Raw genomic sequence first — 23,343 nt, 5'->3', positions numbered from 1 at the left:
GGCGATGTGATTCAAGGTACACCGTGGTGCCTTCACTTTCTATACCAGCACAGACAAGCGTTATATTGGGAAATGAAGATTTACATATACCCAGTATCTTGGTTAGTATACGTATATGTAAGCAAGTGGAATTGAAAACGAGTGTAAGACAATGTCCGAGTACCAGTGTACCTCAAGTTCCACTACATCGAAGTTTTAGGCTCGGTTAAGCACGGAAGGACTAGGGGTTTTTGGGCATCGTGCAAGCTTTTGGAATTACTGCAAACGTCTGATACTCTCGAAGTAGAGTAGTGGTTTCGGCTGGTTTTTGACGCGTATTTAGGCGTTTGTGTCGGGCTTTCAACTTTGCCTCTTTTTTTCTCTCTCTGTAAACCACACGTGTGGGTTAATATAGAGACAGAAAACATGACAAAGTAGAAAGCCCGACAAAAACGCCTAAAAACACGTCCAAAACCATCCGGAACCACTCCTCTACTTGGAGAGCAGACGTCTGATACATACCACACAAGGGGCCAGTCAATAGCATGCACGCTCCTTTGCCCGTTTGGGGGAATCGCGGTCGGAAAGTCCCGTTGCATCAGCAAACGTAAATGCACCATCGGCAGTCGACTCTGTACATAAATCAAGTCTATAACAGCGTTAGCCCCGTAAGTCATGTCTAAACTTGATTGGTGTGCACTTGTTCAGGGATTGTGATTAAGACATGGCTTATAACATGAAACGTCTTAATCAGTAAATCATGCCAACAAAGTTTGGACACTTGCTGATCCTACATCATATCAAGTATGGATGTAAGCAATGGCATTCCATATATATAATATATAATATTGATGTCCTTGGTGTATGCGATGTTAAGAACATGGCCAGGGATCAGTTGGCCTTTGAAAGATTATGAATTCAGATTTTTCAAATCGAGATCGAGAGTGGTATTAAACGATAACATTTACATTTTGATGGTCAGACAATGAGGGGATGAGATGTGCGAAAATGGTTTGTGCTTTGCAGTGTTTTCCTGCCGAACATATTGTCAAGTGATTTTTCTTTACCATTCAACCTGTTAGTACAATTTTTTTCCATCTACTCGCTGACCACCTACCACCCTTCCTTGAATACGCCTGCTATGCCAGATTATCGAAAGGGGATTTTTTCGTGTCATAAACGTTAAACTGCGTACTGCGTAAACCAAAACTGCGTACTTCCTCCTGGCCCGGCAGTGCAATCAACTTTTCGGTGCCGGATACATCGTACATGTTCACGGTATAGTACGTCTGTTACTTGTTTCCTAAATCAAAATGTCAACAACTGTATCGTAAATTATTTTAAGACAAAACTGTGCTAATGGTTTGGGCTTGTCAATTGCAGGTGACAGGGAAACGTCGAGATAAACGCAGCAGTGCATTGCCCTGTGTGACTCACTGCACCGTGATGAGCCTTGTGGTTGGCGTTACAATACTAGTAACGTTAACGTTACTAGTAGTAGTATGCTTATCAACCGGGCTTGTACAGCAAGGCGACAGTCACACTGGCAGTAATCAGAACAGGTTGAAAATCGCATACGCATCATATTTACTCGGTTACAGTAGTCTCAGTGTATCCCGAAAAGGAAGTATTTGTCTCAAGGGGTCGTGCCCTTTCGATAGTCGCCGCCGCAGTGGCATTTGGTAACGTTACAAATCCGGCATTCTGAATATACATGATACATTTGAGTTGCAAGGAAGGCAGAGAAGAAAAAATGGAAGAAAAAAAAAAGATTTTGTGTGTGCACTATTTGGCTGCGTATTAATACAATCTTTACTATACTATACTTCAGTGAAAAGACCCACCTCAGTCAGTAAGTACTTCAAGCACTGCGGCAGTCGGTACCTGTGCAACTTGAAATCCCTAGTCCCTAGTCACAGATGCAATGATATCTGATTATTAAGTAAACTGACACAGCTTTCAAAGCAGTAAGTTTCTAGCGTTTGAATACAATAAAGCTTGTTAATTTGTAGTTTTCTGAATTCGCCGTTGAACCTCTTGCAATGTCGCCCGGTGGAACCTTCCGCGCGGGGAATCCCCTTTGACGTCATGTGGACGGTTTTAAAAAATGTGGAGAGGGGTGCATATGTATTTAACTGAAATAGAATATCAGATGTCTATGTGTTTAGCGAACACGAGGAAAGGAAAAAAATAATATTGCTGTAAAACATGGAAAGGAAAAGTTCTGCACGCAATTACACATGGCAATAAAGGAATATCAATACTTTATCGTGTTCAAGGTACCTCCTATCTTTCTGGTACGAACCTTTTAAAACATGGCGTCACCAGGTACACAAGGTCCTGTTAGACTATCACACAGGCAAGTTGGGCGAGTTTGCCGTAATGTGGAGAGGTAATGACTTTTGTCACACTATAACTGTTAATTGCATCGTCACGTGAATACCGATGTTTATTTTTCTGTCGAAACAGGTCTAATTGTGGAGGGAAAGGTACATCAAGCGTAGTGTTGAACGTTATCACAGAGATCACCGGAATTTTTTTTCTTACAAACACGTGCGTCCTAACTGAAAATTACCGTCGTGGACTCATAAAACAAAGTCTCCAATTCTTGAGGTATTCAGAACATGTTGTACTGAATCTTTAGAACACCTGCACCAAACGTGGACATAGATTTTCCAAGTCGCAACCTTATGTCAATTTGTCATTATTGCTCGCAGTTCAAAAGCAGTCCATTGTCACAAGGACGTTTATGTCTATTGAACAATATATATTGTAAGAACAATTGAAAGAACAATATTATATATAACGACTTCGGTTGTTACTGGTAATTAAAATTAAACCATACACCACCACTCTTAGTCTACCTCTACTCTACTCTACACTACACTACTCTACTCTACTCTACTCTACTCTACTCTACTCTACTCTACTCTACTCTACTCTACTCTACTCTACTCTACTCTACTCTACTCTACTCTACTCTACTCTACTCTACTCTACTCTACTCAAGATGGCCATACAAAGCTTCAATCTAACTTTGATTTATTTATTATTTTTTCCACCTTTACAGTGTTGCGGTATGCATGTAGTTCCATTTCCTGAGTGGTTACCAGAAGATGAGTGATGCAACAGGTGGATCTCCTGCTGTTTCTCTGACGTCCTCCGATGATGGAGGGAGTCAGGGGTTTGATGCAGACTTCGTGAAGAAGCCGGATGAGCGGTACATCTGTCCTGTCTGTGAGCTGGTTCTCAGGGAACCTGTGCAGACGGGATGTGGGCACAGATACTGCAAATTCTGTATTAACCAAAAGTTGGGGTAAGTAACGACTACCAACGTAATTCCACCATTATTTTAAATTCTGCCACCCTGGAAAAATACGTACAGACAGATCTCCAAACCAATGTCCCCCAGTATAATGCACTCTCGTATGTCTTAACCATGCAACTTCAGGGGTGCTGCTCTAGAGATATCTCAAACTCACTATTTTTGAAAATGGCGAATTTATGTAGCCCAGCGGATTAATGTTTATGGAGGTTAAAAAGAATGCCAACCGATAATTGGCAACTCCTTTACAACCAGTGCATATTCTTACCAGGTTAACCAACAGTAATTAGTCTACATGGATCCCTAACAACGTTATGCTCTGTAAGTGCCATATTAGACTTTTGTTCAGGTAACCAAATAGACTGACTTGTAGATCTGCTGTAGCTTGGTAACCAGGTAAAACATTGCAGCTAGACTACAATGGTGCTTTGTCATAGAGTAGCCCAGTTTTCATAGTAAAACAACTAGGGCAAGCCGACATGTATGCATCAGCTTGAGTTGTAGATTGGGGCATTACATTTCCAGCATTTAAGGACTAGCAGCAACTTGAAAGTAGAGTTGCCTACAGCATTACCTCTTTTCCTGTCCTGTCAGACCATAACCCTGACTCCCTGCTAGAGTCTGCCCGAACCAATACAAATTTACATTCAGATTTGGTGTAGCAGGATTTTCAGTTCCTGCAGAACTGAGACTAGCACTGCTTTCCTGGTCTCAGTGACATTCATTTCTTTTTTTAGAATTATCTCAGGCCATCTTTTAGCCAATCAAATAGAGATAACTGTATGAACACTGTGTCATATCCTCTCCCAGGGAAGCAACACCAAAATGTCCACTTGATGGGGAAGACTTGAAAAAAGAAGAGGTAGGAATAGAAGACTTTATACTTAATGTCGGCTTTTCTAGTAACAGAACATTGACACTAATATGCAAACCAGACACCCTACTGTTATGTTATACTATCACTGATTGTTAATATGTTCTTTATACATTTGTATCATCATGTCATGAACACAGAACTGTTTTCGTTGCTCATCTGCATTATAGTCTACCCTATAGCTGTTGGTTGGTATGGTTTCACTAAAGTTTTTATGACTGAATGTCAAGGCTGTATTTTTTCAGATTGGGCCTTGGGGCATGATAAAGTAATCAATAGGAAACATAGCTACAAAATAATATCCTCTTGGATTTACATGTAACTTTCAAAGTCCTGATGATGTTTCCCCTCGACAGGTGTTTCCAGACAAATTCTGCAAAAGGGAGATCCTTTCAGCAATAGTTTATTGTACCTTCAAATCCAATGGCTGCACAGTTGAGATACCCCTACAAGACCTTACAGTAAGTATTTAATTTTCTCATAGTACTGATTTCAATGTCATTAACATTGCCCAGGCATATCATCTGTTGTAACATGTCTTTATGGTGGCACGTGGAAAGACTAAAGTGGGTATTTAGTGCTCAAAAGAATTTCATTGATAAAAAACAAATCTTTGTACGTTTTGTATACTAGTATTTTGTAGTCTTTGGCACCTTCATACAAAAAATAAAGCTTTCAAGATTTTCTAGCACTGCTTACTTAGTGTTATGAAAATATCTTTGAAATAATTGCTTTTTGTCATTTGTTTTGACAGGCTCATGTCCAGGAGTGTGATTTTGCCATCATTGACTGTATCTTCAAAGAGGCTGGATGTGTCATGGTCCTACAGAGACGCCATCTTTCTCACCACCTGGAGTCTGAATGTCTCTACAGACAGGAACCATGTAGTTTTTGTGGAGAACTGGTGGCTATAGCTGTATATGAGGTGCAAACTAGGGAAAGCATCATATCTGTTGAATAATACTAGTATTTAAATATGATAACACATTTTTGATAGCTAAGTATCTGAGGTGTGAGTAGCCATGAAAAAGCCATTATTGGTAAATTAGCAACAAGGTTTAGGCATCTACATGTATCTATGGCCTAGTTTTGAGGTACGTGTATATATCAATAGAAGTACATTCTATGAGTAAATATATGTATGCATACTTATCTTTGCTGTATTGTCCTAGAGAGAAAATATTAAAAAAAATATGTTTTTAATGGAAGACTCTGCAAGAAGCAGGAGAGCCAGAGGGCTGTTTGTACTAAGAAATGTTTAACTTTCCCATTCTGAATTTGCCAATGACAGTGGAAATTTAATCTTAAACTTCTCTCTCATTTGCAGCAACATGAAAGACAGGAGTGTCCAAATATCCCAATCATATGTCCTAACAACTGCGGTACAGTCAATATTCCAAGAGCTCAGGTAAGAGTCACAAACAAGAATGTGAAGACTTTACCATAGACCATGATAGATATGAATATAGGTGGTGTACAGTGTAGCATACATCTTTTTTGATGAATGTCTAAACATCTGAAGCACCACACATACTGAGCATTAATTAATGATATTCAATTATAAAGGTCAAGTAGTAAATGTAAATTGCTACAGAGCTGACATTTGTTGCCATGTTCTGCCTATTGAGTAAGGGGTAACAACTGAGATTGTAAGTGACGTTTGTTTGTATGGCGCTGCACTTCCAGCTTGAGGAGCACTTCAAGACATGTCCAGTTGCAGAGGCAGAGTGTAGCTTCAGCTCCCATGGCTGCAGCTTCAAGGTTTGTGACTCTTCTGTGAATTTTCCTGCAAATCATATGTCTTTGAATTGTTATTAGTTAGGTCTTTAGACACAAGTTGTGAACTTGCAAACCTCTTTTTTTTACATGTCCTGTTTTCCCCAGGGGAGAAGAACTGCCTTGCATGATCATGAGACAGCATCTCTAACAGAGCACTTCCAGTTGGTAACTAGAAGTCTTGGCTCTCTGGAGCTGGAACATTCTAGGACTAAGCGAGAACTGCAGGAGAAGAACAATGAGGCTGGTTTGTTGAAAGAAAAAGTCAAGCAACATGAGCAAGACATCGCAAGCATGAAGCAGAGTATCAGCAAGCTAGACACCAAGATGACAGCCTTGCAGGTAAACATGCAGACCCAATGGCCTCATGATAGATAAGCGCTAGCAATGACTACTGGTATATATACTCTGACGTTGGTGTCTTGTTCTACCACTGGTATTATATTTCTATCCACATCATTTTCATGTAATGAATTTCTGTAATGTAATTTTATATACTTGAAAAATGCTGATATTGCAACTTCATTCATAACATTATTTGATGGCTGTTGAATTCTTGTGTCTGGTTCTTCCTTATTACCTGTATTTGCTTTCTTCATGTAATTATAATGGCTGTTTAATGCCAATGAAATGGAAGATTGATGGACTTTTGTCTAAATGTAGCATTGTTTTGTTACCTGTAGAAAATGATGGCGAGTCAGACTGACAGGCAGATAAATATAGAGCAAGGACTTGGAGCTACTGCCAAGAAAGAGGAGGTGGATCAGCAAAAGAGAGAACTGTCTTCAGTAAAGGATCAAGTAAAGAGACTTGACAACAGAGTCAACAGTCTGGAGTCAGGAGGGGGAGGAGCCAGCAGCAGCAAGGGAGACGGATTTTCAGGTTATTTCTCAATCTTAAACAACCTTTTTTGTACGTCAGGCTCCCGTTTTCACTCACCTAACCTTAGATTGAGTATCAATTGACATCATTTATTATGATGCATCCCCTTAAGAGTCCATATAAACAACCAGAATTTTCTTCTAATGTGCCAAGTGCTATCTTGTTATCCTATATTAGCTCCTAGTTGCCAACATTGCTGATTTTTCTTACAGGAGTGTTGGAAACTCAGCTGAATGCTCACGACCGACAACTCGGCATCCACGATGTCCGACTGGCTGAGATGGACCTCCGCTTCCAGATCCTGGAGACAGCCAGCTTTGACGGCACCCTGCTGTGGAAGATCAAGGACTACACCAGGAGGAAGCATGAGGCTGTGACTGGAAGAACCCTGTCCCTCTACAGCCAGCCCTTCTATACGTCTCAGTTTGGTTATAAGATGTGTGCCAGGGTGTACCTGAATGGGGATGGTATGGGTAAGGGTACCCATATGTCACTGTTCTTTGTAATCATGCGGGGGGAATATGATGCTCTTCTGCCATGGCCGTTCAGACAGAAGGTGACGCTCATGTTGCTGGATCAGGACCAGGGCAGACGCCACCTGTCGGACACGTTCCGCCCTGATCCAACCAGCAGCAGCTTCAAGCGCCCCACAAGTGACATGAACATCGCTTCAGGCTGCCCGCTGTTTGTGTCACAGTCAGTGGTTGAGTCTAAAACATATTTGAACGATGACACAATTTTCATAAAGGTTGTCGTTGATTGCTCAGACCTTGTTAGTCCCTAAGAGAGGCACTGTTGATGCCTCGGAGTGGCCGATGATTGGGGATAATGGGTAGATTAATCCTGCTTGCCTTGTCTAACATTGCTGCCTAAGTCAAAGGCCACTCTGAGGTAAACTGTCATATCTGCGAACACAAGTTATAAGTGCCAAAGGAGGGAAAACATTTCAAGCAGAAATCCTTCTCAGCGTGCTCCATGCTCTGCTGCATTCAGAAGGACTTGACTTGAAGGTATGGAACGTGTTCTGCCCCTCTGTCATGAGTTTAAGACTTGTTTCTTAAGGAAAAGCTACTGCTCAAAACTATGATTCTTCTCTGCTCCCATGTACTAGCTTGATTTTGGAAGATTTGACATCAGTGTAAGAAGTCACCCTGCAAAACAAGCTATGGTACATTTTTTGTATCAAATGGCATTTCTTCAGTTGTTTGGTTTTTTCAAATGTTTGCTCCTTGGAACTTCCTGTTTTGTTCTTTTCATTTCATATTGTTTCTAGCTCTTTACTCATGGTTAAGCTACAGATTCAGGAAGAAAGAAATTTCCTTGGACTCAAGAGTTGAAAAACTGTGCAAATATTCCTGAAGATTACCCACAAGTCTGTAACGTTAACCTCAAATACGGATCCCTTGTTAAGAATGATGTCGCAGTATTTGCCAATATCCCTCCAAAACATCATTATGAGTTTGAATCACTTGAAGCTGTAGATTGATGAATTGTAGAAGATAAAAAATGCTTTCAACATGCATACAAATGACCTGTTCTTCTTGACCTTTACTTCAATGCCAATGCTTCATTCCATTATATTTCAAGTTTCCAAACTGTGACAAGCAACAAAGACATTGAACAACTCACAGACCATTCAAGATGTTTGCCCAGAAGCATACTTCCTGACTGCCTCCTTGTTCTCCATGCATTCATTACCTGCATACTTATTCCTGTAAACCTCTTCTTCTTCATCTGGTGTCATCAGCAACCCTTTGATGGGCTAGCCTGACAAATCACGCTCCTAGTGGCCAGCCAATCCTGTAACCGCCATGGGCTGGGGGTCAGTAACCTCCGGCCGAGAGCTTGTGTAAATACAGGCTATTTGATAGGCCTGTTGTGTCAAAGAAAATGCGATGAGCAGTACAAGCTGTGGCTCAAATGTGTAAACTGGACATGGCCACACGACCACAATAGGAGTCAACCTTTACGTCGATGAAGGTTAGACATCCAGATACGTAATAAGATACGCAAAGTAACAGTTGCTCAAGTAACTGGATACCGGTAGCTTTTGGAAACGGTCAGACATTTCAGGTAGCATCCACTACCTTTTCTCAATCACTGGACGAGATTTCTGGTCCACGAGGTTTTAAGCAAAAACTATGAATTACTATATGCAAATTTTAGATAGTCCACTTGAAAACAAAATGAATGCCACTCAATAGGTGGCAGCTCTACCAGTAGTGGGTAGGCTTAGATTTGAATGCCCCCGCATTAGTTGGTCGAGTGTTTGCCTTGTGTGGTAGGTCTTGAGTTCGATCCCCCAGGCCAGGTCATACCAAAGACTTCAAAAATGATACATACTGCTTTCTCTGCTTTGCACTCAGCATTTGGGAAAGAGTATGGTAGTTAAACACACATCACTACCAGTGGACTAGCCCCCTGCTGTAGTGACTTGCACAAATGTGTGGCCCAAGGGCTACAGAAATGGAGAAGGCGCCACCCAAATGCGTCTTATCGAGATGCCTGGGTCAGTGTGATCCAGAAGGAGGATTACTTGTCACTACGTATTAGATGGCAACAACATACATTTTAGCATTGACTAAAGTCTGAACCGTACGGGTCAACCAAAACTTTCCACGCTCGTGTAAAGAGCAAGACTTCACGTAGTGAGAGTGCCAAGGCTTCCCAGGTTGGCACTAAACTAGTGTCCAACAGGAAAAAGGAATAGAAGGGAAAGTAATGACTTGGAGAAGGACAATCGAGTGGGACCTTGCAGAGAAGGGTCGCAGATGGAAGGGGCACAATGGACAAGATGAGCTTGACATAGAACTTGAAAAAGTCTTGTATACTGTGTACACAAAATAAACCAAAATCTAGCTTCACAAAGAACAAGAGGTTAGTTATGATTGCTGCTATTCTGAAACAAATGGCATCCATGTGTATAATGGAAAATATACTGCAATGGCTCAAAGTCAATGAAATATGCTACTGCCAGGATGCTACATTAGTACATATCAGTATTATCTTTTGTCTTTCAGTTTATGTTTTAAAGCAATATGTATAGGGCAAAGGTATTCCTTATTAATGAAATAGCTAAAAGTACGAAAAATTATCACACTGAACCATGATAGACAATATTTAGTCAGATGGCACTAATACTTCTTTATATTTCAATTTTGTAAACTTGAGAATCAGTAATATCATCATTACCTTCGCCAAGGTTATGTTTTTGGAAGTGTGTGTTAGTGTGTGTAAACGTGATAACTCGAGAATGCCTGGGTGGATTGTGTTTGATATGTGGTATGTGGGTAGGTCTGCATGAAATCTTGAAATGATTGGATTTTGAGCCTCTTAGCGACTTTCTAAGATACTGCAGCGGAACCCTCTGGTTTTTATATGTCGTGTTCTGGACATGCTATGGTCATGATTTTTGAGTGGTAGTTAGTCCTTTGGTGGGAGAGTAAGTCCTGTAGGTTTGGGTCCCGTAGCAACTATTTTTAAACAGCCGGGCCAATTTTGTTTCCGAGTTTGAAAGAGAATAACTCAGGGTGTTGACAGCTCATCAGATTTTTGGTGTGTTGATAGCTTAATTTAGGATTTACATAATTATATGCTACTTAAATGCAAATCAGGACATGTGGCAGCTGTCATTTGGCACACTGAAGCAAAAATTCCTCTGCTGCCAGGTCCTGTCCCCTGGGGCCCTACAGTGGTCAAAACGCAAGGGAAGCCAGAACCTGTATGTAAAGCCCCTAGCTCACCACTGGGCCGCCACCTGTTGGCGACTCAAACTGGCGACAACTTGCAAATTTTTTTACAAATTTTCCATTGCGGTCACACTGACTGTGGTGCATATGCTAATGAAGCCCCACTGCGCAGGGTATTGGAAATCGCGCTGTTGCTACTGTTAAATGACTAAAATGCATCAAAAAAGATTTGCAGAGATAAAAGAATGTTCATTTTTGTTACTTGGTGGAATATGATTAACATATTATGAAATGTAAGCATGACTAATGGGGGCTAATATTGGAGAGTAGTTTGCATTAGGGGTGGGTACCGGTACCGTGTACCGGTACAAAACCGGTATTTCTTAATGGACCGGTCCAAAAAAAACGGTCCGTAAAAAATCAGTGGACCGGCCTATGGACTGATTAGAAAATTCATAGTACCAGGCTACTTGCAGGCGGCAACATAACTGGTCTAAGAAAATACAAAACAGCAGATTTAACGAGTCATTTTTGAAGACGTTAGCTGTGAATCATATAGAAACACTTAAAGGATGAGTAAACAGACGGCGAGGAGAGTATAGTTATAATCTTGAGACAAAGTGCAAACCTAAGAAATTATATCGTTCCAGACATGACGTTTGGAGACTTTTACGTGTGTCTCGCTCTGCAAAATATGATGTACTGCAACACTACTATAATCAGGTACAGGTACCGGTCCGGACCTGGACCTGACCCTCTGGACCTGGACCTGGACCGGACCTGAATTTTATGTACCGGTACCCACCCCTAGTTTGCATCTATTCTCCGCATTTTGGGACAAATTGGCATTCATTGGAAACAACTTGGCAACTGTGCACGATAAGTTGACAAATGTCATTCGCAACTAGTCGCTAACACAAGGACTAGTCATGTTAAACTTCTAGATGAAATGACAAGTGCTAACTAACTGCAGGTGTATACACCTGTACAGTTAACTTACAGTTTCTAGAAATTACCGGTAAGGTTAGATAATATGCATTTGTTCTAAAATCAATATCCAGAATGGGAGAAAAAGTATACTGCATGTGCGACATGTGAAAACAAATGAAATTTAATCTGCTACATATTTTACCACAAAATCAACTAGATGTATTCATACACATAATGTGACTCGTTCACCATGATTCCAATTACAATAGTGCTGAATTTATTCCTCATGTGAATGACTTAACAGCAATAACAAGTTAATATTTTGGTGACCTAAAAATATGTACACAGAAAATTTACAAGCCTAACTGCTACTACTAAAGCGATGAAAGACCTGCAAAAGTTGTTATTTTTCAGTTACCAAATGTAATAAATTTTTTCCCTATTAAACTTGTTCATTTGGTACATGATGAGTAACCTTGTAACTTTCACAGACAGAGTTTAATCAAGGGCATGTTTTTATTATAAGTACTACATGTACTTCTTAAATCTCTCAGTTACTAGTTGTAGTTGATAGAATCACACCAGGTTTGGGTATTTATTGGAAAAGAAAGGAGTGGGCTGGAAGAAAATCTCCATGCGATATCTGTGTGTAGTAAACATAAATATTTCTGTAAATATTGCCTTCATGTGAAATACATACGAGGCTCACAAATGTTGGCTTGAACATGATAAATTTTGCGTATCTTACCTGTTGTTACACATAGAAAGCTACATGGGTCTTAGAGTTTTAGCAGGAATGGGGCAAAATAGAGCTTGGACATTTGAGAACCAGGGCAACACATTGGTGTGGCCCAAAAGTACTGTTGTGCTTGTAATGTGCTTCAAGTTTTACTTAGGTTTGGTGATGGTGTTCCTGTAAGAAAATGAAATACTTTGTAAGAATCATATTGCAAAATGAATAGGTATAAGTAAGATTCAAGAAACTTTGTATATATATATACATGTACATGTATAAAATTAAAGTCACCATATTGCTGCAATTATCAATCATAAATCCATCATACAACTAATGTATAGTTACACAGTTGTATATACAGTGATGAGCACCATGTATTGTGAATGTATGGTAATGTGGTAATGCACCAATTTTATACTGTATATTTTTATACTAGACTGAAATCTATGAATTAATTTTATGTGAGTCAACTTTTTATGTTACATCAGGGTCTACATATATGCTACAATAGTAGTTTTATGCTAAGTGGTAGCATAAAACTACTATTGTAGCATATATTAAATACCCTTATACTTAGCTTATGCTATTCAAGTAGACAGGTGATGATTTTTAAGTATGGAAATGCTTCAGTGTTTGCAGAATCAATAAAAACTCCTAACATTCCCATTAGCAAACAAATCATTAAATCTGATCTACATCAGTCTGAAGTCTGACAGCACCCATGAACTCCACTAACAAATAATACAGGGAGACTTACATCTGGTTCTTGCCTCCACTGAGCACCACAAACGGGGAGGACGTCTCCTTCTGCTTCTCCTGCAGCTTCGCCAGCGTGTTCAGGGGCGTGTCGATGGAGCTCATCTTCTTCACCATCTGGAGAACAGGAGTGGAATGTTAGAAAACCTTCATAGTTCAATGATTCAACAGGAATATCAGCGATACTGGTCACACTATTGCTGGTAGCTTTGTCTTCTCTGTGATGAGTTCAAGACAAACAAGAGCAAATGAAAGTAAATATTCTAGACTAAACAGCTGCAACATGGCTAACCTTTATTTGAATACCCATAATGCATAACAAACTGACTGAAATACATTTTACACCAGACCAAGAAGACTTGCCATACAAGTTACAACCAAGTAAATGTTTGCAACCAATATGAATTATTTAAAGTTTTCTTCACAGGTATAGCTAAATTGTACATGAAAAGATAGGTGTGCCCTAAAGCGACTTTCAAATCAACTGACTTAAAATGGCTGTGAATGCTGGTGCTCGATTGTAACTATAAACAGCTGTAAGTGTATGACTGCAAGACTTGTGAAAGGTCTTCAAGGAATGAAGGCCTAGACGTGTTAAAGGTATAACGACTGGCTGGAGATGAGAAAGTAAAGGAATGTACTAACTTCTTGTTCCATGAGTTTCTTCTGCCTTTTCTCTGTCTTCATCTTCCCAGAACCCTTCCCGTGGAATCTGTGAGACAACTGCCGGAATGCCTGGAAAATACAGGGAAAAATGTTTCCACATATCCTTCATCAACATTCCTTCAATATCAGAATAAAGGGCATACAATATATATGGTTCACATATACATGTAAATATAATTTTTAGAATGCAAGACAGACGTATAAAAATCAATAAATTTTCTTTCTCCAATCTAAGAGTTATATTCTGTACCTCCTTAGGGTTGAGCAGCCTGCCTGTCTCATCGATGTACTCAATCTTCACATCAGGCCTGTAGGTGTCCTTCTCCTTAAAGTCCACCACAGGGCCGCGGTCATAACGAGACTTTCTGTTGTCTTCAAACTCCCTAAAGATGGAGGAGGCACGAAGGAAGGGACGATAAAGGTTTCAAGATATGCATGTGTTATTTAGATTCAACTCTTTACTGACTCTAATGTCCTCTGGTCACACTTAGGCTATAGCAGATGCAGCTCACTCGTGGACAAACATATTGTCTATCAGGCCATCCCTGGACCCCTTTACTGTGCACTGCAACCGTACCTGTATATATGATATTTCACCTCAGGATCTATGGTACAGTTTGTCTTGCTCTGATACGATTCATATCCTATGCTGCCGGTATGTTTCACTGATTCTGTGATTTAGGATGTTCACGACAGTGAAGTTGGGATGCGCTGACTCACCTGGACTTGTCGTCTATGGTGTAATTAGTCTCAGGAATGGACATTTTGGTGGTGATGGTGGCACCTTTCCGCCTGGTCTCATTCTCAAGGTAACCTGTGTGCAGTCATGGAATGAAGAACATTACTGATATGTGCAGGGAGATGAGGACAATTATCTTCCACAGATAGCACTTAAGGCTTAGCTGCTTTTGTTACAGATGTACAAAATCCACATTATCTATCAATCCAGCCATATCAAGAGGTGATTGAAATGCAAGAAAATTCAAGAACCTTCCAAAGAATATCCATGAGAAGTGACAGAAGCTTACCTTTCTTTCTAGCCAGATCGAGAGCTCCAGCCAGACCTGTGTCCATGGAAGGCTCCTCGTCCAGGATATTGTGCAGAGGGTGATCCTAGAGGTGGAAGGAGGAACTGCATCAATCCATTTTCTGGAAACACTCTATTCCACTAAAATGACTGAAAGGCATCTGAATTTGACTCCACAGAAAACACAACTACAGTCCAAAGTTCATGCCACTCTTGCCTACTTTATTCATAGACAAATTCTTTCTTGCACAGCCTTTCATAGATGTAAAATGGATTCAACTTTCCTGTGAAATGATCATTGTGAAAATACATGTAAGTGACATTGAGCAATGCATGATCAAGCATTTGTATCTATAGAAATGGGGTCGTGGGGTCGTGTGGCGCAATGGTAGCGTGTTGGACTCAGAACCAAGCGGTCCTGGGTTCAAATCCTACTATGTCACCGATCTTGTGCCCTTGGGAAAGGCACTTTATACGACTTTCCCAACATGCCATAATGGTCGTCATCACGACCGTGGGCATTAAAGGCAAGAAAAAAAAATCATTGTAATCATACAAATGTGTGTCTGTACCATTGGCTGAGCGCCTTCGCTGTGATCAGGGTTGACGGAGCTCCATCCTGTCCCCTCCTCATCCTCTCCTCTGTTCACATCCTCCTGCTCCAGGTCCTGTCATACAACACACACCCATCAGGACAGCTCAATTCACTCATCAACTTCCCTTCTTCTTGTACACTCAGTCCCAGGATTAACATAGGTAACTACATGTATACCAAATTTCAGAGGTACTGTGTTATAAGCATTAATCTTGTTATTGGGGGAAAAGAAAAGATTCACAAGTCATCAGAAGTCATTTCATTCAATTTTTTTTCATAATACTGTTGAAGTGATAGCTGACTTAAAAACATTCCCAGTGACTCCAAATATAGTGTCTTTCTAACTTCAAAGTAAATGGTATTGCTTACATTCTTTTCTTGTGCCATTTTTGGGGAAAATTTTACAATGTCATTGAAAGCCCGAAATTAATATCCTTTTTCATTGTCTTAAAAGTCTTATAGAAAGGATAAACAACCCATCCGCGCTAAGATACCCATGTAGCTCTCACCATCAGATCTTCCTCATCCTCATCCCTGTTGCCCGACTGTCCGTAGGTCGGGATCTCTCCCAGGGTACGGCAGAACTCTGACGTAGCGTTCAGCACAATGTGCTTCCCTAGAGCAGGCACAGCAGCTTCTTCCTCCTCATCTTCATCATCGTTCTCCTGCTTAGGCAGCTGCTGCACAACCTCCAACACCTGCAGGGGGTGCAGGTCAGTACACAGCCCATAGGGGGAGCTGCTACACAGCACCATTGGCAATTAGCTACTAGTATACTAATGTAAGCTTTGTTTGTTCACTTCAAGTGCCTAGTGGCACACAGGGAAGCAAGTTTCCTTGCTGTTTCAGTAGCAGGGTACATTTTTACAGGGAGGGGTTGCTAGCCCTTCCCCTTGAACATGCTTGAGGCCCCTCCTTGAACACGGGAGCTCCACTTTACGTCCCGAAAGACGGTGCAGCCCCAACCGAGATGACAAATTATACAAGCTACACTTAATAATAATTATAAAAACCAAGTAACTTTACCCAAAGATTGATATGCATATACTAGGTCTTTATTGAGTGTACCTCACCGGAGTAAATCCGGACAAAAGATGATGATGATGATACTAGGTCCTTTATTCTACTTATTTGTCCCAGCAAGATTATACTGCTCTTTAAACCAACACAATAAACAAGACCCACTTTGGCTGCGCCTGCCCGTCTCTCCTTCATCTGTTTCAGCTTGCGAGCCTTGCTGAGTGCACGGTGTAAGTCCTCCTCTGCCTCGTCATCCACAACCACAGGCTCCTCTGTCACCTCAGGACCCAGGATGGGAACTACAACAGGGGGACAATCATTAGTACTAACAACCACAGGCTCCTCCGTCACCTCAGGACCCAGGATGGGAACTACAACAGGGGGACAATCATTAGTACTAACAGACCACAAGTTCACATCCGTTTCGACTCCCTGTCTCATTAACAATTAAGCCAATAAGAGAGTGACTACACATGAATGGATATCTATGATCTTTCTGTTTGAAGGTCTTAAAATAGGAAGAAGCGATCAAATTTTCTAGGACAAAGACAAATCTGAGTTCAAAACATTTCAAAATTTCTTTCGTAATTTCCACATGGAGTCTCTTCAATGTGCCCATCCATACAAAATGTAAAACTGCATCAACCATGTAACACATAGCAGACACACACTACTATACCACACAACCTACCATCATCTATGTCAGGTAAGTCCACATCCATATCCACCAGCTCCAGACCTGGGATCTCTTGAGGTTCCTGTCGCCTACACAAGTCAAATACAGAAAAACACATCAGTAACACACATAACAACATAATGGACTCTATGAATTACACTTAACTACTCCTAACTCCAGTGTTAGACAAGAATGACTTTTTGATAATCACTCAGTTATCAAATACATGTACATAGGTAATAAATGTTCCAGCTCATTTTGTATAGAACTTCCGAATAGAAGCATACCAAACTTGTACAAGAATGTGAATGTCAGTAAGAGGGCTAGTTATGATGTGTCCTTGGGGTGGCTGTGAACTCCAATTCTTACAAGCATGTCTATGTTCAAAAGGAACAAAGGTTAAAGAAAGAGAACTGTGACCTTGAGCCAGGCTCTTCATCGTCCAGCGGCAGGAGGTCATCAGCCTTCACCACCCGCTTCCTCCGGATCTTCTTCACTTTCCTCTTCCTCTTCTGGAACTTCGCATCCATCTCAGTCTAATGGAAACAAGTACATGGACTACTATTTAAAACACCTTTTAACTAGTACTTGTGTCAATCAATCTTTTTTAATATTGACCCAGTCAGAGCAACATAAAGGTTTTGCCAATTGGCTTAATGTTTTTTCACTGCCCACCACTGACTCAAGATACAAAACTGACTGGGTGCTGGGTACTCATAATACTTTTCATCATTCATGGTTGAAACACACTAACACACACATAAGAATGTTTGTGGTATAACATGTCACATCTGCAACAAGCGTTGAGGCATACTCCAAACATTTCAGGTCCCACCTGTGTGAAGTACTCGGAGGCGAGTGTGGGCGCGGCCAGGTTGAGGGAATGACTCTGTTTACGCAACTCTTCCCTGATGGCCTGCAGCCGTCTCTCCGACTCCAGGTCTACATCTCCCCGGGCATCTACAGCAGCAATATGGATACACATGAAACTCTTAGACTTACAAAAGCATTCAGCAGATAACTCCAAGAATAATCAGGTTAACATAATCAGATAGCAGAATGGCAGGCATAGAATTGCCTTTATTGGTAAGAACAATCGATGATCTAAAATATGTTTATATACTCATAGAGAAAACTAATCCTTGCATGTTGTATAGGTAGGAAGTATACTTTGTACAGAAGAATTAAGGGATGTACTTGCCTAGGGTGAATGATGACTTCTTCACTCCATCGATTTCCTCATCGTACTTGTCAAGAAGCTCCTTGGGTTTGAACTGGAAGTATGGAACACATACAGTTATGGTGTAGCATTACAAAATCATGTATCATAGATATTTCATAATGTTAACTTAAACAGTCCGAAGTCAAGTGAAACTGTACAGGCCAGTATCACTCTGGGGAAGGAGTTAAAATTCAGGCTTTTGCCATCTATGTGTTGCATGATATCTGTTTCTCTGGCAAAGATGTACATGTACCATTACAAGAAACAGGCATTATGCTGCATAGAGGTAATTTTTATATGGCAGGCAATCAGTTTATTTATGCTACATGATTTTCAGCACAAACAAAATACAAGTCTCACCACTCCAAACTCATCCTCCTCTCCTTCATCATAAGGTTTGTAGTCAGGTTTCTTCTTCTTGGCCTCAATGTTCTTCAAAGCTTTCTCCTTCTCAAGGAGGTTGTAGTTCATCAAGACATCATCGTCTGTGTTCAGCACACCTGTGGATCAAATCAAATTAAGAATATTAATCTTTCTGTGAGTATTTCATTTATTTCTTCTACACTTCTACATGTATCTTGAATCTGACTGCATTCACTCTCTGAACCTGTGAGTGCCAGGAACAAACTCCCCTTCAGACTTCCCTTTGTTTTCATGTTGAACTTCAAGTTGAGTTCAAGTCTGAGAATCAACAAATCAAATTGGCAGTTAACATTACCTTTGTCCTTGAGTGTGAGGATGACACTCTGTCCTTCCAAGAAGGACTCCTCAGAGTGTTCCACTGTCATGCCGGCCAAGTCTCTGGCTGAGTAATTCTACATCAGACATGTGAAAAAAGGAGTCAACAATTAGTACAAATTCACACACCAATAACAAATTGGAGATTGAAACACATACAAAATCACCCCAGTGTACGCAAAAGCAACTTAACATCTTAAGTAATACGGCAGGTAAGGAACTATGGTAGAAAAAAAAATAATGAATAAACAGACAAAAGAGTAACTATACAGATGCAAGCAAACCCTACAATGAAAACAAGTAAAGCCTGAGAAATACTAACCTTGGGTTTGTTGACCCCCAACTCTTCCTCCACCAGACTGCCGATCCCAAACTCTTCATCCATCTCTTCCAGCATCTTGGCCTGGAAAACAGCAAACACAAAACTGCTTAGTGGGTTGTAATTAGGTACTGTAAGTCTACTTAGATCCGCGGCAGTGTTCTCGCCAGGCCTTTTCAGCATAGGGGCCCCCTATGCTGTGATTTGGACCCCCTATGCTGTGATCTGGACCCCTATGCTGTGTTTCAACCAGCATAGGGGTGTTTCTCTCCGGTAAGAACCTTGTGACCCTTCATAATCTTATAAAAAGTTCATATTTGGCTTTAGAATGAGGCTGTAACAGAGGAAAAACTTTACTTCACAAAATTTATCCCTCAAAATGCAGGAAATAGTGTCTCATTGGGTTATGAATTCAAAAATCTTCCGGGGGAACAAGCCGGACTCTCTACTCTGTGGTAATTTCTTCGTAGCTTGCGCCGCGTGAAGTTGGCCTTGAATAACTGACCCCTATGCTGTGAAAAAATTCTGGCGAGAACACTGCGCGGTATAATTAGATCCGCGGAATCCGCGGCGACCTCTGCGCCGCGAATCAATTTCCCCGCGGATATGTTTATCGTACTTTTGCCCCCCTCCCCACATTTACGAGTGAGCTCGACTTCAGGGAAAAGCGACACATAAACAATGCACGCGATTGTGTAAAACATGACAAACTTTTACACAGTACATACATGTAAACAAGTGATATTACATATGATTCGCAGAAGTTTGGCCGAGCGGCGTCGCTACTCCCGACCGCTACACATATACAGTAGTAAATTTACCGAGAAATCAGAAAATAATTATCGAGATACACGCCACAATTTGGGCTTTGCATTGTTGTTACGGGCTTGGGGACGCCGTCTACCGTTGTACAATCACACTCTTTTGTTTCTTGCTATTGTTATGCTTGCAAACAATCGATATCGGTGCCTCTGACATACGTTGATCTCATTAAAAACCTGTTTTTCAAGAAAGCGAGCAAAAATACGTGAGAAAAACAAGATTTTCACCCGAGCATTTGAGTCCCTACGCTGTGATTTGCCGCCATTTGCCGCCATTTGTGGTCATATTCGGTGGAGAATCTATTCCTTTAATTTTTTTCCGTGAAAATTCTGCTTACGTAGCGTAGATGACTCGTATTTTACGCCGTGATTTTGCTTCAAAATACGGCGCGCTAGCGGCAGGGCCGGGCTGGGCCGCCATCTTTGTTTACTCATGTTTACCGCTGTTCTAAGCGCTGATTGGTTCGAGTCAGAAAAACTGTGCTCTGATTGGTTGACTGCAAGATTTCACGTGATCACAAGGCGGGAAGTCCCCGTCACAGTTTCGGCGTAGACCGCATTTTGTGACGATTTTGAAGCAGTTTTGTAGCGACCTTCGTAACATTTTTTATTTTTAAAAATTGAACAAGCATTTTCTGATGGCAGTATTCAGTTGCTGTTTTTTCTACTCATCGCCCAGCGCGAATTTAGAACCACCGCGGATTTTCCATTTGCCCGAAACCGCGGATTTTAGGCCCCGCGGATCTAAGTAGACTTACAGTACTTAAGACTTGTCTTCTTTCCCGAAATGCCGCTAACCAAATGTCAGAAATCAAATTCAAAATAAGTGCGTCTTATTCAAGCTGCTCCCTACTGAATAATCTCACTACAAATACAGATTTGGAGCTAAAAGGCTACCTTCGTATGTGGAAGGTTACAGTATATATAATCATATGCAGAAAACGATGAAAGTTGTTGAACTAAATTTACCCTCTTTGCTGCCTTATCCTTCTCAATCTGGAGCTTGCGGCTCCGCTCCACCCAGGCTGTCACATCGTCCAGCTCATTGTCATCACCCAATGCCTTGATCTTCCTGTGTTCAACCAGCAGAAATTGTAAGTAAAGAGCAATGAAAACAGATTGTGCATTAGAAAGTCATATTTTTCAGTATTATTGAAAACACAGTAATTAATGTACCAGTCTACTCACCCTAGTTTCTTGTTCATCTCTCTCTTCTCCCTCATGGCTTTCATTTTCTCTCGCAGCTCGTCTGCTTTCTTCTTCTCGCCCAGGTTGATGGCAGGTGCATGGACATCTTCTTTCTTCTCTGTCTTATCCTCCTCAGCTATACAGGGAATAGGTTGGTTACATTTGCTACACTATGTATTTGTATGGGCTTTTTGATACAAAAAGGACAAGTTTTGCATTTCAATTGAATTTCAGACATGCATACAACCACAGTACATGTATTCGTTAACTGTATGTCAAAAAACAACTACCACATAACTACATTAATTTACAACTTATAGTTATACATGTAGCTCCTCTGCAACTGGTGTCCATTGACATGGATGTGAGTAAATAGCATGTGAGTAAATAGACAAACCTGTAACTACAGCATCTGTAACATCCAAAGGTTTTAGGCCCAGCTTTGCTCTCATTTTACTGTAACAGACAAAGAATGTACATAGTATTAGAACTTAGAAGTGAAAAAAACAAAACATCACCTGTGTCACCCGAAAAGGAAAACATATTCATACACAGCAAGTTCAATGATTAAATCACCAATGATCATCATTGAACTGCCATATAAACAAAGAAAGTTGTTTGATTTCCATGACTGGTATTGCAGTTCTCTACAGATTGTATGGTACCACTACAAGTAGATTGCCTGGCTATGTTTACATATACAACATGTATTTGCTGCTTACTTTGTCTCCTCAATGCTGAGAGCACTGTCTCCCCCTGCTCCTCCCCCTGATGTGGACGGAACTGGCTCATCTGGGAATGGGGAAACAAATGTTAGAAGAGAGACACAAACCATGACAGTATGCTTTGATCGCTGGCATACAACTCATGATCACTTTATTCAAATGTCAGAACCGGATGTTCGAACGGCTGGTCCTGTTCGGAACAACACCTGAATATTACTATAGCATTTAAGTAACGTTAGCCTCCTTTGCAGACTTCTTGGACTGGTGCGCCAAGGTTCTCTAATGCCATCTTTGGGAATTTCGCAGCAGACGGTGTTATCTTGCCAATGGGGTTATGTCGCAGAGGCCCCCTGAAGCATCCATGAGCTTTGTAGATTCATTGTTTTATTTTGTCTCATTGATGATAAGAATAAGAATAAGGCTGTAATCAAATCAGTATTATCTGAAATGATGGCCTTCTCTTCCAAAATTACACACATAATTGTAGTGTGTAGGACTAATGGTACTAGGCTAGATGACTACTGGGAAGAGTGCAAGTACACTGCATGAAAGCGGCGAGATCAGGACATAACAGGCGGATAAAGCCTTCTTTCCTGGATGCAGTATCAAGGTATCAACTTCAAGGTATGTATGTTATGTATGAAAGTCCTTTCCTTTAGCAGAATGTCATGTTCACGTTTCATCATAATTCATGGAAATTAGCCATAATCTGTTGCAGGAAGATTCAATAATAGCTGTGTGAAAGCAGTTCTCAAATATGTATTATTTTACAATTACAGGCAAGTGCTTCATGCCCCCCTCCCCCACTTGCCTGGAATTCTCAGACTACTTACCATCATCCCGTGGCTCTGCTTTCACTCTACCGTCTTCTGATTCCCTGTGTTTCTTCTTCCTCTCCTTCCCTTCCTTATCCCGCTTACGCTCCCTGTGCCTCTCCTTGTCCCTTTTCCTCTCCTTAGATCGCGATCTGGACCGAGATCTGGATTTTTCTTTCTTTTCACGCTTCCTCTCTCTTGACCTAGATCTTGAGCGATCTTTGTCCTTCTTTCTCTTTCTGGACTCCCTCTCGAGATCTCTATCCTTCTCCCTCTCCCTGTCTTTCTCCTTGTGCTTCTTAGACGATCCCATAGCTCCGAAAAATTGACGAAAACTACAGAGTTTTAGCAATTTTTTTCTCTAGCTTGTCGACATACGAACGCAGAAGCAACGTGAATTACAAATATACAGCTCGTCATTGAGATGCCGATTCAAACACAGCTGTATTCGGAAAGAAGACATCATGAAATTGATTTAAGTATAGATAGGACTAACATCACATACACTATATTTATATAAATATTAATATGTACATTGGGTGAATCTATTTTGTTGTAAGATATCAAGTAAAGTACACAGATGC

The 23,343-nt window shown here is 40.9% G+C and overlaps 2 protein-coding genes across 5 annotated transcripts; one reads left to right on the top strand and one right to left on the bottom strand.

Moving 5' to 3' along the window:
- Positions 1–1,171: 1,171 nt before the first annotated feature.
- LOC136433063 (TNF receptor-associated factor 3-like) lies at positions 1,172–12,857 on the top strand. 3 transcript variants are annotated; one of them, XM_066424852.1, is made up of 10 exons: positions 1,172–1,262; positions 3,050–3,295; positions 4,115–4,166; positions 4,535–4,639; positions 4,933–5,103; positions 5,506–5,586; positions 5,865–5,939; positions 6,063–6,296; positions 6,638–6,836; positions 7,049–12,857. In XM_066424852.1, exons 2-10 carry the CDS (start codon positions 3,096–3,098, stop codon positions 7,618–7,620), a joined length of 1,689 nt encoding a protein of 562 aa, XP_066280949.1. In that variant the 5' UTR covers positions 1,172–1,262; positions 3,050–3,095; the 3' UTR covers positions 7,621–12,857. The 3 variants fall into 3 exon arrangements, with proteins under 3 accessions (XP_066280949.1, XP_066280950.1, XP_066280948.1); XM_066424853.1 differs by having other exon boundaries at positions 1,189–1,257; XM_066424851.1 differs by lacking the exon at positions 1,172–1,262 and adding an exon at positions 2,281–2,371.
- Positions 11,621–23,173, bottom strand: LOC136433056 (U4/U6.U5 tri-snRNP-associated protein 1-like). 2 transcript variants are annotated; one of them, XM_066424837.1, is made up of 21 exons: positions 22,778–23,173; positions 21,942–22,011; positions 21,617–21,675; positions 21,220–21,355; positions 21,001–21,103; positions 19,214–19,294; positions 18,872–18,968; positions 18,514–18,653; positions 18,133–18,205; positions 17,767–17,891; positions 17,352–17,467; positions 16,947–17,020; positions 16,421–16,626; positions 15,745–15,933; positions 15,213–15,308; positions 14,642–14,726; positions 14,334–14,427; positions 13,864–13,996; positions 13,593–13,682; positions 12,949–13,064; positions 11,621–12,368 (listed from the first exon to the last, which is right to left on the bottom strand). In XM_066424837.1, the coding sequence occupies exons 1-21, from the start codon at positions 23,070–23,072 to the stop codon at positions 12,344–12,346; spliced, it is 2,403 nt and encodes an 800-aa protein (XP_066280934.1). In that variant the 5' UTR covers positions 23,073–23,173; the 3' UTR covers positions 11,621–12,343. The 2 variants fall into 2 exon arrangements, with proteins under 2 accessions (XP_066280934.1, XP_066280935.1); XM_066424838.1 differs by having other exon boundaries at positions 16,421–16,554; positions 22,778–23,172.
- Between the last annotated feature and the right edge of the window lie 170 nt (positions 23,174–23,343).

Source organism: Branchiostoma lanceolatum, chromosome 4 (genome assembly GCF_035083965.1).
Source record: "Branchiostoma lanceolatum isolate klBraLanc5 chromosome 4, klBraLanc5.hap2, whole genome shotgun sequence".
In the NCBI taxonomy this organism is placed as follows: domain Eukaryota; kingdom Metazoa; phylum Chordata; class Leptocardii; order Amphioxiformes; family Branchiostomatidae; genus Branchiostoma; species Branchiostoma lanceolatum.
The sequence above is the reverse complement of the archived record's forward strand: the minus strand, read 5'-3'. Positions and strand labels throughout refer to the sequence as shown.